Source organism: Salmo trutta, chromosome 8 (assembly GCF_901001165.1).
Source record: "Salmo trutta chromosome 8, fSalTru1.1, whole genome shotgun sequence".
NCBI lineage: Eukaryota > Metazoa > Chordata > Actinopteri > Salmoniformes > Salmonidae > Salmo > Salmo trutta.
The window spans coordinates 31,439,348-31,457,147 of record NC_042964.1 but is presented as its reverse complement, the minus strand read 5'-3'; the positions used below and the strand labels follow the sequence as shown (position 1 = coordinate 31,457,147).

At 41.3% G+C, this 17,800-nt stretch overlaps 1 protein-coding gene across 1 annotated transcript in view; it reads right to left on the bottom strand.

The window, feature by feature from the left end:
- The window catches only part of LOC115198673 (transportin-3-like), a 21,674-nt gene extending 3,874 nt beyond the window's left edge, over positions 1 to 17,800 (bottom strand). Inside the window, exons 1-16 of the mRNA XM_029760821.1 lie at positions 17,499 to 17,800; positions 14,308 to 14,508; positions 13,876 to 13,949; positions 13,446 to 13,602; positions 12,769 to 12,912; positions 12,295 to 12,470; positions 11,951 to 12,089; positions 11,704 to 11,850; positions 11,393 to 11,500; positions 11,192 to 11,283; positions 10,854 to 10,993; positions 10,393 to 10,584; positions 6,640 to 6,731; positions 6,383 to 6,459; positions 6,032 to 6,092; positions 5,610 to 5,750 (exon numbers count right to left, since the gene is read on the bottom strand). Of these exons, the coding sequence (XP_029616681.1) occupies positions 5,610 to 5,750; positions 6,032 to 6,092; positions 6,383 to 6,459; positions 6,640 to 6,731; positions 10,393 to 10,584; positions 10,854 to 10,993; positions 11,192 to 11,283; positions 11,393 to 11,500; positions 11,704 to 11,850; positions 11,951 to 12,089; positions 12,295 to 12,470; positions 12,769 to 12,912; positions 13,446 to 13,602; positions 13,876 to 13,949; positions 14,308 to 14,508; positions 17,499 to 17,612 (2,055 nt within the window). The 5' untranslated portion in view covers positions 17,613 to 17,800. The remainder of the gene's footprint in view (positions 1 to 5,609; positions 5,751 to 6,031; positions 6,093 to 6,382; positions 6,460 to 6,639; positions 6,732 to 10,392; positions 10,585 to 10,853; positions 10,994 to 11,191; positions 11,284 to 11,392; positions 11,501 to 11,703; positions 11,851 to 11,950; positions 12,090 to 12,294; positions 12,471 to 12,768; positions 12,913 to 13,445; positions 13,603 to 13,875; positions 13,950 to 14,307; positions 14,509 to 17,498) is intronic.

Here is a 17,800-nt window from a genome sequence, read left to right as displayed (position 1 = left end):
ATGTCAAGTCTTTAGAACGTTGTTTCATGCTTCTACTGTGAATGGGGAGAAAATAAGAGCCATTGGAATCAGATGACAGAAAATGACATGAGCTCAGACAGGCGCGCACCCGTGAGAGTTAGGTGTGTTCCTTTTCATTTCTGAAGACAATGGAATTGTCCGGTTGGAATATTATCGAAGATTTATGATAAAAACATCCTAAAGATTGATTCTATACATCATTTGACATGTTTCTACAAACTGTAATATAACTTTGACTTTGTTTGAACTTACTGCGCGAGCACAGTTCATTTGGATTACTCGACTGAACGCGCGAACAAAAAGGAGGTATTTGGACAAAGGATGGATTTTATCGAAACAAAACATTTATTGTGGAACTGGGATTCCATTCCGATGAAGATCAAAAGGTAAGTGAATATTTATAATGCTATTTCTGTCTTTTGTTGGCTCCGCAATATGGCGGGTTTCTGTATTGGTTGTGTTTGTTGCTGAGCGCTCTACTCAGATTATTGCAAAGTGTGCTTTCGCTATAAAACTTTTGTGAAATCTGACACAGCGGTTGCATTAAGGAGAAGTGTATCTATAATTCTTTGAATAACAGTTGTATATTTTATCAACGTTTATGATGAGTATTTCTGTAAATTGATGTGCTCATTCACCGGAAGTTTTGGGAGGCAAAACATTTCTGAACATTACACGCCAATGTAAAATGCGGTGTTTGGATATAAATAAATATCAACTTTATCGAGCAAAACATACATGTATTATGTAACATGAAGTCCTATGAGTGCCATCTGATGAAGATCAAAGGTTAGTGATTAATTTTAGCTGTATTTCTGTTTTTTGTGATGCCTCTCCTGCTTGGAAAATGGCTGTGTGGTTTTTCTTGTCTAGGCGCTGTCCTAACATAATCTAATGTTATGCTTTCGCTGTAAAGCCTTTTTGAAATCGGACACTGTGGTTGGATTAACGAGAAGTGTATCTTTAAAATGGGATATAATAGTTGTATGATTGAGAAATTTGAATTATGAGATTTGTTGTTGTTTTGAATTTGGCGCCCTACTATTACACTGGCTGTTGGCGAGTGTGTCCCACATACCCCAGAGAGGTTAGAGCAGGGCTGGAGCAAAATCCTGCACACCCAGTAGCTCTCCTGGACGAGGGTTGGCCACCCTGCTACATTACAACTAGGGATGCATGATAAATGTTTTTATTTATTTTTATAATAAAATCGGTGAACATATCGGAAGATATTAGCTAAAAATACCAACATGGGCATCAGCCCGATGTCTAGTTTAACGCCGATGTGCAAAAGCAATGTCAAAGCTGAAGTGCATATCTATATAATGTAGGTACATGACACAATGACAACACGTAAAATGTTGTGCTACACAGCAATCCTAACCTAGCCCACAATGTCTGCTGTGTGGATCGAACAGTCAACAAGTCAAGCAATCATTTGAAAGAGTAAGACAATTTCAGCGAGACAACTCAAATGCAAAATCAATTAACGGCAAGATAATATAATTCATTGCCCTAGACAAATCAACCGTTCTCTGTCGTGGGTGATGGCTTTCGTCAAGTACTGGTACACGTTGCCATACCGGAGTTACACAGTAATAGTGTCACTTGCTATTAGCTTCACGACATACTATGGAACGCCGTTTGGGTCTTTGCATGTCAAAATATACACGTCAACACTATGACACGTAAAATAATACTTCTTGACCCGTAAAATAAGCTTTTAATTTGACACGTCAAATAAGTTCTATTATAGAATGTTGACTGTTCCGAATTTGCACGTGCAAGCCAAGCGCCACCACTACTATCAGTAGCACTGTCAAAGCTGTACAAAAGGTCTGTAAACAAGAAAACACTGGCCACAAACGATGTGTTTACAATACCGCATTAGTAATAAAGCATTATTTGTTCGACCACAACAACTGGGGTAGCTAGCTTTAGCTTGGTACCTAGCTAGCACCAAAACAACCAGCCTGAAAACAATGACCAGTAGTAACTGCAGTCTTTTTCAATATTCTTAGTAATGATTTAGGAATCCTTGTAAGTATTAGCTAGGTTGCCACTTGTTCACCTATTAAAATTGAACTTCAGTTCATGAAAATAAATGGCTAGCCAGCTACTTAACCCTGTTGCCCAAAGCTAACGTTATAAGCAGCCAGCTGGCTTCATCTGGCTAGTGAGGCTCGACCAGACCGGGTTGTGTTGTGAAGCTAGCCACAATAAGGATTAGGCACAACAGTGGAATTTGCGGTTTGCCTTTTAATAAAAGTACCTATTTGAAAGTGATGCAGAAGGTTACAATTGGTTGAATCCTGCCATATTTATACTAGATAATGCTAAACAAGGTTGGAATGTGAAGCAATGAAATGGGATATCAGTCTACTCAATACCCAAGATAGTTTTCCCCAACGTCCTCAGACTCAAACATCCACGCAGTATTGTTTTTCCTCTGGAATCGTGTTCAATGCACATAGGTTGACAATAAATGTGTCTCAATTCACAGTAGTTTCACAATAAGAGCTACGACGCTAATGTTCTCTCCGTGTCAATTAGTAGACTGATACCTATGGATTGTGGATCAATTACATGTTGTAAGGCTGTACAGTGAAATAAGTATGCCCCCAATGCAATTCTAAAGTCTAATACATCCAGTGTGATTTCAGATTTGTCAAATGAACAAATTGTATTTTGTTGATTTTATACAACATTCCAACCTCGTTTAGCATGATCTATTCAATAATGGGATAATTCTACTATTCATTTGCATCACTGTCATACTTTTATTTTGAAGGCTAACTGCAAAGTCCACTATTGTGGCTAGCTTCACAAAGATGGGTCCGACCCCCATTAATCAAATAAGAACGGTCTTATAAATTAGGGCTATTTTAGATGACACCTAGCTAGATTAGTTAGTTAGCTAACTATCGCTACTGAAACAGCTGTCGTTTTGCTATGTTTTTGGGGAAGAACATTGTTTGCATCCATCAGATAGCTAGCACTGTAGGTAAGTTAGGTATCGATGAATCGTTGTGACATGAAATACGAGTGGTAGAGTAATCAATGTGTAATAATTACGTAAATTTTTTTTTATGAACGTGTTAAATGTGATGCAGTCATATTCAGGTCCGGACTGGTCAAAATAGTGTTATTTGACACGTCAAAATAGTGTTATTTGAGGTGTATCTTTTATGACACGCAAAGACCCAAAACGGCGTTCCATAGAAATCCTGGTTGAGAATGAAACGACTGAACGTAACAGCACAGCAAGTAAGTGGGAGAAATAGGTTTTGATTATGTTTTACTGGTAATGGGGACATATGTAAATGCAACAAAATAACTTTTTTGGTCAGTGTGGTGTGTGTGTGACCTTTATTTAACTAGGCAAGTCAGTTAACAAAATTCTTATTTACAATGACGGCCAAACCCGGACAACGCTGTGCCAATTGTGTGCCGCCCTATGGGACTCCAATTACGGCTGGATGTGATACAGCCTGGATTCAAACCAGGGACTGTAGTGTCACCTCTTGCACTGAGATGCAGTGCCTTAGCACACACACTTGGATACAGCGGTCTAACTATTTAACTGTACTAGAATGCATAAACGGCCCTTAGATATTTTTACATTTTATCTTTTGGGCAAGGAAAATATCGTAATCGGCCAAAAATGTCATTTTGGTGTATCACTAATTACAACCAAATACTTATGTCTTTATAAAACAATTCACTCATTTAATGAACCAGGGATTAAAATGATTAAGGTGGGTGAGGTAGCCTACTATAAAGTTTCTATTTGTTAGGTTAAAATATTCAGTGTTCAGGGGAGATCTTTACAGCAAACGAGTTACTTGTCAATTGGGCTATTCTAAGAATATTTGTTAACTTTGTCAGAATTACATGGCCAGTATTGAATAGAGGAAAATCCTAGCTAATTGAGCGCTATAGAGATGGTTTTACAACCGGAGTATGAAGAATCGGCTTCTTCAACTGCGCACCCATTTCAAAATGTGTGTTGGCCATTTGGGGTAATAAATGAGTGCCGGTGGAAAGTTATTTTAGTACGTCGGACATGGCATTTAATGCATACTAACAGTTAACTAGCGAGATTCAAATGCAAAGCAGTGTAGTTTGGCTGGTTATCTAGTTAGTCTTTTGCATATCATTATTTTACCTGCTGTGCAAATGTACCTCAGTCTCGCTCTCCCTCCCTCCAAAAACGGGCACACAGCTGATGCACACCATGACTTTTTAAGGATTCTTATTGTTGACCAAAAATGTGCTATAACTGGGCAATAGCTTACTAGCAATTATCATCAACAAATGTGCAAACGAGGATCCCTTTGACCTCAAAAACACATCTCGCGACTGCATGATTGAAAGACCACTTTGCCTGTGTGATAGAAAAATTTCCTATTTACCTGATTTGTTTGATATTAATAATTAACGATGATATACTTAACTATAGTAAGACATTTCTGTTCTATTAAATGTTGTGTTTCTGTAAAGGGATGGTTTCCACTAACTTCCTGCAGTTAGTATGGCGTATGGTCAGGGAAATGGGTTTTTCTAGAGATAGCTTGAGCTGACAATGACTTGGTGATAAAAACCCAAAACCGGCATTCCATCGACAAGATGTGGTGTGTGTGACCCAGATAGAGATAGCCTGGAAGAGTTTAGAACAATCACTCATTGTCTTATCTTCCGGGCATCTGGGAAACTAAGTTGGGAGTAAAAATAACACCCCCGTGCAGATGACCACAGGATAAATCCAAAGTGGCTAATGGTGCCCCCAACCTTTTTTGGGAGGGGTGGAACCAGCGATGACTAAGCATCTTTAAAGTTTAGGCTGCTCGGCCCAACAGTCAAGAGTGTTGGGTTGGGGGCCTCCCGGGTTGGATGTGCGTTGTGTCAAGAAGCAGTGCGGCTAGGTTGGGTTGTGTTTCGGAGGACGCATGGCTCTCGACCGTCGCCTCTCCCGAGTCCGTACGGGAGTTGCAACGATGAGACAAAACGAGCTACTACCAATTGGGTACCACAAATAAAAGTGTGTTGGGTTGACTAGTCTCATTATTGTAATAATTCATCGATATTAAATAAAGATGATTGTTTGAAGAAATGACAGTCTCTCTCAGTATGAATTTCCACGAAATCTGTCAGTGCAGGCCTACAATAACTATACTGTACTCCAATGCGCTCTGCAGAGATTGGGAGGACAGTGAGCAAAACATCGCATCCGGAGGACACTGATCCAATTGTGATCAGTGATTATGATCGACCAGCGTTACTGTTATGTTCTGCTGACCATCTGAAACACACACTGTTAAAGACCTATACTAGGGCAGAAATTCCCAGAAATCTAGATTCAAGAGGGAATAATCAGGAAGCAAGGGAATCTGTCAACCCAGGAGTTTTGAAAAGTTACAACCCTATACTGTACATTCAGCCTGACTTTGTCATCAGTCACCAGCTGCCCTGGGCTCAACAAGCACCCGGTGGCAATGGACATTGTATACACAAATAACAGACACGCCAACAAAGATTAACCCATCTGTATATGGGGCGTATTGTGACCCAAACAAAGGAACACGCACCTGTGTGACGAGTGGCTGTAATAGAGAGGCAGAGCCCTTGCCCACGCAGCGCACAGCGAACCGCAGGCAGCGACAGCAGCGTTCCACGATGCGGTTATCAGCCTGGTGTGTGTTTAGAGTCTGTGACAGGACCGGCCAGATCTACAGAGAATCAAGGAAACACCAAATATAGGTTTAGCATGAGAAACTGTGGGAATGACTGTACGCAATCATGGCCTCAAATTGAAATTACAATCTGAAAAGGAAAAAAGCCCCAGAGTAGTTGAGCACCAAAATAGTCGCATTAAAACAACTCAATCCAATTCATGTGTTGAACAACGCAGGTTGTATGCAATGGTAGCCTTGTCCAAATACATTTTTTTTTTTATAAAGGCTATAAAAATGTAGAGGGTGAAAAAAAAATAAACTGCCAGTTGCTTTACCTCCTGGATGACTTTCTGACATGGGTGTGTCTGTCCATTCTCTACGATGGGGTTTGTGTGTCTGGGGAGGGGGGGGGGGGGGGGGGAGAAAACATTAAGACAAACATTTCTGCTTAAAATATTAATCAGCACAAATCATATTAGTATAGCTACATTAGACAGTTCGTGAACTGTGCAACCAGGATAAGTATAAGTATAAGTATAAGTATAAGTATATATATATATATATATATATATATATATATATATATATATATATATATATATATATATATATATATATATATATATATATATACACACACACACACACACACATATAGCATAATGTGTTATAAATGAGTTGTGTACCGGAAAATAACTGCTAGTCTGTCCAGCCAGACAGTGGGGTCAGCGGCTTTCCCATTGCTGGGGTCCTGAGAGAGAAGCTGAAGATAGGAGACAAATAAGCAAACCTGTTGGTATCACACATATACCCAATCCACAAAACTATTACACTATTGTAATAACTGTTACTGTATCCGTAACAGTTACACACTTGAGGTACCTCATACACACACAACCTACAACCAAACTTGCACACAAACAAATGGCAGAATAACACACACCTTTTTGAGGGCCATGACCTGCACAGCACACAGGTCACTCAAACACTCAGCAATCTTCTCCAGGGGAAGACGAGCCAGGACCAGGGCTGTACCTGCATTGCAAAAACAACCAGCATTACCATGGTGACAGAGCAACACTACTTGGTTTAATACAAATCAAACTCATTAGGCAATCAAATAAAAATACAAACTGGACCCACAGTCCAGAGAGAACAAGTTGCTGAAAGAAATGGACTAGCAAGTTAGACAGAAATTAATAAAACAAGAGATTGAAAGTGAGAGATGGAATAGAGAAGGAGCGGAGCAGAGAAAGAAAGACCGACAGACCAAAGTAGTGGAAAGGGTGGCATAGTATAAATGCCTGGACTATATTAATTTTGGAGAATCTCTTATACAATGGGTTAAAGTTATGTATAATAGTAAATAATGGCCACTTCTCACAAAGTATTAAACTGTCAAGAGGAGTAAAACAAGGTTGTCCACTATCGGCGTATCTATTTATTATGGCCATTGAAATGTTAGCTATTAAAATCAGATCCAACAATAATATCAAGGGGCTAGAAATCCAGGGCTTAAAAACAAAGGTGTCATTGTACACTGACGATGCATGTTGTTTTCTTTTAAATCTGCAATTTGGATCCCTGCACAGCCTTGGAAGATATAGATCAATTTCTCTCAAACCTCAGGATTACAACAGAATTATGATAAATTCACCATATTACGTTTTTTTTTTTTAACTCTACATTACTGTGTAGTTTACCAATAAAACGGTCTGACGGTGAAGTGGACATACTCTGTCTTCATATCCCAAAAGAAATAAATTCTCACTACAATACATTTTAATAAAAAGTTAGCCAAATTAGTTAAGATCTTGCTACCATGGAAAATGACAACACCTGCCTATTTGTGGAAAGAAAAAAAAAGAAAATAAATTCACCCAGATTAATTATGTAGTCATATACCAGTTTACCTATTTACTTATGGCCCTGCCTACACTCAACTTTAACAATGTTTTATTCTACTTTATTTGGAACGGGCCTATTTATATAATGAATATGAATTCGGAGGGCAGAAATTACTAAATATTAAAGCATTAGACCTCTCACTAAATGCTTCAAATCATACAAAAACTATACTTATATCCAAACTGGTTCTCTAGCCGATTAGTAAGAATGGCTCACCTAGTATTCAAGAATGGCCTTTTTCTCTTCATTCAGATTACAACCTCTCACTTTTGGTTATTTTTAACACAAGACATAGAAAACTGTTAGCAATTTCAGTTTAATCCACCAGAAGAGACAGTACAAATATTATCGTTAAACTCCAATAGACTAATTGATAAAAAAAAAAAAGTGTTTTTGGAGAAAATTCAACTGTATAATCTTTGTAAATGATATAAATATGACGGGTGGAGTTATCACACTGGCAGTTAACAAAAACATTTGGAAAGGTTTGCTCTAACCAAAATCACAACCAACGGATTGCAGCATTACATCACAAATGGAGGAGTCAAGTGGAAGAAGGTAAGGAACTTGTCTGTTGTCCCTACATGAAGACCAAAATCATTTACAGCTGCGCCATACAGGTTGACAAAAATAGTCAGATTTGCGATGTACCGATTCCCTGGCACATGGTTTATGAACTGATGGACAAAACGACACCAGATTAAAAACGTAGAATTTCAAATATACAAAATTCTTGCGATAGATAGACACACACACACAGTACTAGTCAAAAGTTTACACCTACTCATTCCAGGGGTATTTTTACTATTTTCTACACAGTGTAGAATAATAGTGAAGACATCAAAACTATGAAATTACATATGGACTCATGCTGGAACCAAGAAAGTGTTAAACCAAAATATATTTTATATTTGACAATCTTCAAAGTAGCCACCCTTTGCCTTGATGACAGCTTTGCACACTTGGAATTCTCTCAACCAGCTTCATGAGGTAGTCATCCGGAATGCATTTCAATTAACAGGTGTGCCTTCTTAAAAGTGAATGTGGAATTTCTTTCCTTCTTAATGAGTTTGAGCCAATCAGTTGTGTTGTGACAAGGTAGGGTGGTATACAGAAGATTGCCCTATTTGGTAAAATACCAAGTCCATATTATGCAAGAACAGCTCAAATAAGCTAAGAGTAACAGTCCATCATTACTTTAAGACATGAAGGTCAGTCAATCCAGAACATTAAGAACTTATATGTTTCTTCAAGTACAGTCGCAAAAACCATCAAGCACTATGATGAAACATGCTCTCGTGAGGACCGCCACAGGAAAAGAAGACCCAGAGTTACCTCTACTGCAGAGGATAAGTTCATTAAAGTTACCAGCATCAGAAATTGCAGCCCATATTAATGCTTCAGAGTTCAGAAAAGAAAAACAGTTCAGAAAAGACTGCATGAATCAGGCCACCACTACTAAAGGACACCAAAAATAATAAGACTTGCTAGGGCAAAATACACAAGCAACGGACATTAGACTGGTGGAAAACTGTCCTTTGGTCTGATGAGGCCAGATGATCTCTGCATGTGTAGTTCCCACCGTAAAGCATGGAGGAGGTGGGATGGTGCTTTGCTGGTGACACTCAGTCATTTATTAAGAATTCAAGGCACACAACCAGCATGGCTACCAAAGCATTTTGCAGCAATAAGCCATCCCATCTGGTTTGAGCTTAGTGGGACTATCATTTGTCTTTCCACAGGACAATGACCCAAAACACCTCCAGGCTGTATGAGGGCTATTTTACCAAGGAGGAGAGTGATGGAGTGCTGCATCAGATGACCTGGCCTCCACAATCACCTGACCTCAACCCAATTGAGATGGTTTGGGATGGAGTTGGACTGCAGAGTGAAAGAAAAGCAGCCAACAAGTGCTCAGCATGTGTGGGAACTCCTTCAAGACTGTTGGAAATGCCTTCCAGGTGAAGCTGGTTGAGAGAATGCAAAGAGTGTGCAAAACTGCCAAGGCAAAGGGTGGCTACTTTGAAGAATCTCAAATATATTTTGATTTGTTTAACACTTTTGGTTACTACATGATTCCATGTGTTATTTCATAGTTTGATATTTTCACTATTATTCTACAACGTAGAAAAAAGTACAAGTAAAAGAAAAACGCTTGAATAAATTGTTGTGTCCAAACTTTTTGACTGGTACTCTGTGTGTGTAAAAAAACAAAAGAAAACACATGATACAACCATCCCAGCTCTGCAGACTTTACTGTGAAGAAACAATCATTAGATCACTTGTTTTGGTACTGTCCATATGTACTGTAGCTTGTTTTTGGTCGCAGGTTCAGGAATGGCTGAAAGATTCCAACATTTACCTGGAGCTAAGTCATAGTCAAATCGATCAATAATACTCTTAGCAAAGGTTTTGAACTTTAATTTACAATCTGTAGAAACTATAAGAATAGAAAGGTTCAAAACTTTTGTGAAACATGAGTGGGAAAATATATGGCAGCTAGAAATCAATACTGGATGATCTTCAGAGATAGATGGGAGGATTTGGGGTAGTTGAAGAAGTAAAATGTATATAGTATTTATGAGCTGGAAGTAGAAGCCTAAGTATTTTTGTCCATTAGTTTACTCCAAGTTGGGGAGGGGTGGTAGGGTCAAGGGAAAAATAATAATAAAAAAAAAAGTGGGATTGAAAATGCAGACAACTACACAGATAGAAGCCACACTCTGCAATATTAAAACTGATCTACCCCATAAAAATAGTGTCAAAAATAAGGGTGTCATAACATTACCTTTGAGGAGGCCTACGGCGGCTTCGGTGGTCAGGGCAAAGGAGTCGAGGGCACGGGCGATGTCCAACAGGCCCTGGAAGTGCTGGGCCATGTGGTCCCGGCACACAGAGCAGATGTTATGGATCGCCTTGGCCGCCACGGAAGCCAGGGTCTTCTCCCTCAGGCCCTTCATCAGGTAGTTCAGCACGGGGTCTGTGACAGAGCGGGGCTAAGGTCATACACACATCCAGAGTATACAACCAAGAGAGGCAGAGGTGTAACAAAACAGAGTGACACAGGCATTTGACACAGGAAGGAACAAGGAATGGAAAACAAAGAAAAATTACAAGGAAACAGACGTGCTCAAAACTAGAGTTATACACACACTAACACACAGATGAAGATGAACCTCCAAATTGATTAACTCAAGCCACTCAGGTCCCGAGCTAAGCAATTGACCGTAACGTGACCACTGAACCTACCTAGGAATCGCGGGTTGCGGTCAACGACCTCGCTCATCTCCCCCACCAGCTCAATGCTGGTGTAGCGCACAGCGATATGGACAGTCTCTGGCAGCAGCACCACCTGCTCTAACACCTCTGTCAGGGTGGGGTTGTTCTCACTGACCGGGGGAAAGCAATAACACGTTACACACAGGATTTATACATTACCCACAAATTAAAGATTGAAACGTTACACAAACACCTTGGGGGGGATGGATATACAAATCTACAGTAGTTGTACACATTCTACACAGTGGGGAAGGGATTTAGTCATTATTCATTCTATTAATGAGTAATAATGTGCAGAGGACACTCACGGGTCTACACTCTTGGCGATGGCGGCCATGATGAAGAGAACAGCCTCGGTCACCTCCCAGGGAGGGTTCCCTTCTTTTAGAGTGGAGTACAACTGAGAGAGTGAGAGGGAGGGAGAAAGAAAGAGAAAAAAGGAGAAGGCAGTCGTATAGTTTGTCATCTTAATGACATCATTTGAACTTGCAATTTCCGAAGGTAGCTACCTGGGAGAAACATTCCATGGAGCCCACAAGGAAAATGACATCCTTCACAAGATCAGACACCCTCATCCTGAACTCCCCAAAGTCATCTGTATCTTCTGGGATGCCCTCCTGTGGATTAACACAAAAGTGGAGACCGTGAGTGAATGATACTGTACTACCAAAACCAAATGATGTACTGAACTACTTGGTAATACATGCACATGGTTAAGGGATTCTACAATCAGATATGACATAAGCAGAGTATTGGGGAGTATGGTTGGCATCACTGGAATTGGTTAAGGACTCCTTGTCATGTGCTGGGTGGTCCTTACGTGGTCGGGGTCTAGTTGGCAGTGGCGGGCCAGGCCGTGCAGCAGTCTCTGGATATAGGGTCTGAAGATGCCGTGGAGGGCAGGGTCGTTGGTCTTATACAGGTTCTCTCCCAGACGATACCAGAAGTTAAAGGAGATCTCCACGACCTGAGATTCACCAGAAGAGAACACACACACACACACTTGAAATCCACCCAAAACAACAGAGCGTGTGTGTGTGCGTGCGGGCGCATCTTGTGTTGTGTACCTCATATTGGGGGTGTCCTGCGCAGATGAGCAGTAGCTCAAGCGGTCGCAGGTCTCCCATGCCCTGGCCTGGACTCTTGACTGTGGTCTCCAGAAACGTCTCACACAACTCAGTGAAGATCCTACAGTAATTCAACACTCTGACAGAACAAGGGAGAAGGAGAGAGAGAGTTGTGGATAAAAGTTAGCATTCTTTTCTTCCACACAGAGGACAGCGGAGAAGAGTCAGACGAGTTCAACATCAAGAGCAATGGAGAGGAAGGATAGGTTTGGGGCAGGAAGGAGTGTGGTGATTGGATAGGTGATCTTGGTGTATGTATGTAAAGGGGAGTAGTGTGTTCATACTTGTCGAGGTCCTCCCGTGCCACGGCCATATGGTAGGCCGTCTCCAGCGTGAGGACCCCCTGGAAAAGCTGCAGGGCCAGGGGCATGTGTGTGTCCACGTTCTCGATGGCGTACAGCGCTGAACACACGCAGTCGGACGCAGCCTCGTGCAGGTTAGTGGACGTCTCGTCTCTTTGCTGCCAAACAGACAAAAAAAATAACAGTATGTCAAAGAGAGCTGTTCCGTGGCTGAAACCCATGCATTATGCATACAAGCGATTTGCATTCTAAACTGACAAATTATTTCCCTGCCCCCCCATGGTTGTTGCACAAATAAGGGTTTGGAACGAATGCTGCTCTAATATTTCGAGAGACTTTGGGAGTGTTTGTCACTAGCACTGTTTATTTGTGCTTCCAAAATGCGATATGAGAGAAAGAGAGAGACAAACAAAGAGCGAGAGAGAGAGACAAAAAGAGCGAGAGAAAGAGACATACCAGCACTTGGAAAAGGACCATGAGGAGCTGGTTGTTGGCCATAAAGTTGCTGTCCAGGACTCCCAGGTTGAACCAGCTTCCCAGACAGCGGAACACCTTGATCAGCATCTTCTCATTGCTGCCAGACTTCTCCACACATGTCATCTGGAGACAACATTTTACATTTTAGTCATTTAACAGACGCTCTTATCCAGAGCGACTTAGTGAGTGCATACATTTTTTTAAAGATGCATTTATTTTTTTGTACTGGTCCCCCGTGGGAATCGAACCCACAACCCTGGCGTTGCAAACACCATGCTCTACCAACTGAGCCACACGGGACCACAACACACACGCGCTAACACTGATCCTTATCAAAACCACAATGCTCAAAAACATCTACAGTCAAACTTGGACATTCTGCAGAGAAAATTATACTACAAAGTGAGTGGTTCAGTTTGTCCCTCTAAGGTAATGGTAGTAGTTGAATAGCTTTGTGATAATGAGGCTGTACATCCCAGGGTTTTATAATGAGAGGATGAACCCATGGGAGGTCTGCTTAACCAGTAAGGGGGAGTGGTGACAGGTGCTCTAGTTTAGACCAGCTTAAATCAGGTGGGTAAAATAGGCTAGTATGTGAGTGTTGGCGAGAGAAAGATGAACAGATAGTATGCGTGTCGGCCAGAGAGAGAACTCACCAGTAGGGTGACCACAGTACTGGAGTAATAGGCCAGGTCCTCGATGATCTCTGTCCTGCGATTGGCTCCGATGCGTAGGGAGCGGCTGTGGACCTCCTCGGGGAGCACTGTAAGGATCTCTATCAGAAACGTCATGGAGCTGACATCATTGCTATACCTAAAAAAAAAAAAGAGAGAAAGAGAGAGAGCGAGAGAGAGAGAGAGAAGGCAAGGAGAGTGGAGGAGAGACGGCAGCAGTCAGTTATGAGAAAATTAGCATGAAGGAGATGTATTTGAAGCTTAATGTCACCTCAAAAATACCAACTATTTACAATGGCTTTTGACTTCATAGAACCACCTACAACGGTCTAATATCCTGTAACTCTTGCATTCTGTTACCCACAGGTGTGATCTGAGATGAGTGGTTGAGCAGCAATGGGAGGGGTCTTACTTTTCAATGAGGGTGTGGACACAGCCCTTCCATGAGGCCATCTGTAGGGCGAGGTCTGCAATGGCCAGAGCAAGCTGAGAGAGGGAGGAGAGAAATTAGACAAAAAAACAGGAAGAACTTGTAAGGATTAGAGTATCTTAATGCCCTGTAATACTGTACTTGTTAAATTGTAACCACAGCTACACCCCTGTAGTGGTACATTGGGGTAAATGCTAGAGTTCTATTGCTACTGTGCATTGCTAAGCCTTTGGGACATTTCGATGGTCAGTGGGACATTCCTTGAGAGCATTCTAGGAGCATAAAGGCTACAGACAAAAATCCAAGTCATCCGAGAGTTTCAGTGGTCACTGACAGAGGGTGATACCGGACAGACAATAATTGGATGGAAGGAGCGTTACCCTAGGTTACATCAATGTGCGAGGAGGCCATTACCTGAGTGACGATGATGGGGGAGAGGTCTTTGAGGCTCTGTATGTGTGAGAGCAGGGAGTCTCTGAGGGCAATGTGGGTCTCTGGGGGCAGCTCAAAGAACGACGTCTGGATCTTCATCTTCATGGTCTGGGCGGCGAAGTAACAAGACTCCACGTCTTGTTTCAGCTGGAGGAGCTGGTCTGCCATCTCCCACGCGTACATCTGCGGGGAGGGGATATGGGTAGAACAGTTAGCGCCACCTTTAACTTTATTCAGACAGGAAGGTTACCGAAACAAGGAAGTCAGAACCGCCCTGAATGAGAGATGTGCCCCCGTAAATGCAGCAAAAGAAAAATTCTAAAAGCATGCTAATTTAACCATTTTCCTATTTGTTAAAATGAATCTAACTGCTACAGTGGTAAATATGAAAATCAAAGCCCATTCCAAATGAAACAAATAAACCCACATCCGTGTCATTGTTTAAACCATTTTTCCCATGTGGCTGCACTTGTCATCCCGGGACAGTGCCGTATTTCAGGCCCTTTTCAAGTGTCACGACATTTCTTTCTACAAAAAAGGACCTTTTGTCAGCGAGACGCATCGATTAATTCAGGCTACAAGAATGTAGACCTAATGACAATCCCCGAATGTCATTACACTTTGTGTTTTTTTTAACATGTCTCTTTCCATATATCAAATGGGTGCACGGTTTTAGATTTATTTTGGAGTGGACAAACATGCACAGGTAGCCTACTTTTTCAAGTGATTTGTTTGACAATCAGATGAAATCATGACTGGTTGTGTTCATGCCACATTAAAGGGTAATACATTTTTTGCATTAAAATGGCATGTCTTAACTATTAGGCCCCTAAAAATAGTCAGACATGTTCAGTCGATTGTCAAAAAAAATCCTTTCCATGTTCGTCCACTCAATCCATTTAGAAAATTCCAAAGGAAGAATAAACTAAATCGAATGTCTGTATATCAGAGAGATTTTGGTCTGTAATCGTGGAAAAAAAAGTGTCTTTCAACGAGGCAAATAGAGCCCAGTTTCATATGATCACTGAGGATAACTGTTGCAACTTTTTATTTTATTCTGTTATAATACATCATGTTTTTTTTTTTTACTATAAAAATAGGTGTCTTGACTGTGATAAAGGCTCGGGAAATAAGCGTCTTGTCTGCTAAATTAACAATGCAAGGCTATGCAATTGCACAGCCATAGGCTTCTCCAAGTAAGCGCCACTGCTGAGGTTACTGCCTTTTTGAAGATTGTGTTCCACAATATAATCAGTTGACATTAAGGTTTCAATAATTTAACTTGCTTTTAAAATTAGGATTCGTTATCTGTAATGGTTATTATAAATTAGGCATTGTTGGCATAGTCCTACAGAAAAATGTAAACAATTTAAAATATTTTTTTCCCCCATTTGAGAACTCAGGAAAAAAATAAGGTGAGAACTCGAACAGTCCCAAAAAAAAGCCCATCCCAGTAAATGGATTACTATGCTTACATTCTCAGGTCTGGGTTCCAACCCACTCAAATGATTTCAAAACCACCCTAGTCACAAAGACCCAAAGGGAATAGGCCCATTTACAAAATACAGTAGGCCAAATCTGATGTCCTTCCTATGCAACACCATCAGGTGTCTGTAGCTAGCTTCCTTCATAGAGGGCTTGTTGCCTTAACCAACAGTTGGTCAAGCTGTTAGTCATTATACCATACTATAGAATAACTAAGGTAAAACCTGGTAAAATGGGTATGAGAATTTATATTGCAAAGTGAAACAGCCAAGCCCCTTCCCCATTTGTCCATCAGTGTCCAGTAAGTCCTGGCAGCCAGGGTGAAAAAGAAGCTGACAGCATAGAGCACACACACACACACAAACACACAGTGCTCATCACTCAGATGGCTCCTACTCTCCCAAATTAGACCGTTCAGATCCCCAAGTGCCAGCAAACTCAGGAAGTTGCTTGTGTCACAGTCAAGTGTTTTAAAACGTGTTATGCAACATTACATTTTTACTTAGGGAATCAATACATGGCTTTGTGAGGCCTTTCTGTGGGAACTGCATGACAGTGGGGAGAAATAGCTGTTTTGAATCCAGTTACCCTGAAGTTGTGTCTCTCAATGCAACCTGCAGGAAGGCCATCTATTATAGAAATGATCACAATAATAAGTTGGTAGGAATACGTAGCGGCAACATGTAGGTGGGCCGTATTTCAATCATTGATTGTCCGGTGACAGACAATGATTACATTTCCTGCAGTAGTTAAGGAAGTAACCAATGAATATGCGGAAACCAGACCGACGCAGCACCAATGGAGGAAAAAAACAAAACAAATGCGGAAATAAAACGGCTAACGTTATCCAACAACGTGAAGTGGCACACCATTTACCCAACATAATCAACACAAATGGAAGTTGTTAGTGTAGTTAGCCAAGTTAACGTTTGCTGACTAACTCACAGCAAAAGCATCCCTGGCAATATCGTTAGCCCGCTAGCTAACTTTATGTAGCGAGGTAACACGCCCCTCTACTAAGCAGTTTAGCCATATGTGGCTAAAACGGCAAGTTTGCTAGCAAGTAATGGACGCTAGCATGATGGCCACCCTCGCCTCGCGCTCTTCCTGTGCTATGGCCGGCTAACGTAACTGTCATTAGCGCGAGCTACTAAATATGTCAATATAACTCAAGCCAACTACAGAAGCTAACTAAACAACTAGCTAGCAATAACTGGATGTTAACTAGTTACTGTATCTGCTGTGTGGCTAACTAGCATTTTCAAACACCGTGGATTGTTTAAGGACTAACGTTACACGCGAGAGAAAGCTAGCTTATGTTTGCCTTCATTATCTTCGTTGCACATAGGAATCCCCATAGATCTATCCCCGTTTCCATTTGACAGTTACTAGCAGGCTAGTAGTAGAAAAAAACAACTGTGCGGCTAATGCTAAGTAGTTAGTTAGCTATCTACCAAACTAGCTTAACTAAGGTAACTAGATAATGCTATGCAGTTTGTTGCTAGCTAGCGTGTGAATCTATGCTCATTCATTCGTTGTTGGGTCAGCATATACAAATACATGTTTTTATATCACCATGGTATTACGCATTCTGATGCAATGTTTTGTTTTCGGCCTCACACGACCTGCCTAGCCATGTCTTGTTCTAGGCCCATTCCAAGTCCCCCCCATCTCTCGAGTTTACTTACCGATCTCTGTAGCTCCCCCAGCCACACCGAAGCTCGCTCTTTGCCGGCGGGGTCCGGATCATGATAAAGAGCCTGCACAGCTTGATACACAAGTGCGACTGTCGGTTTCTCCATAGCGCTATGCTACGTTCCGGGTTACAGTTTAGGGTAAATGTGAAGCCGCTACAAGTTCCACAGTTAATGTTTAGACGGGGTAATATTTATTCGTTCCTTGTGCTCGCTGTTCCGACCGCCATCTCAATCGAACACAGGTTCCCCGTGTGTGTCGCCGATAAACGCCCCCGTCTAGAAATACAGATACA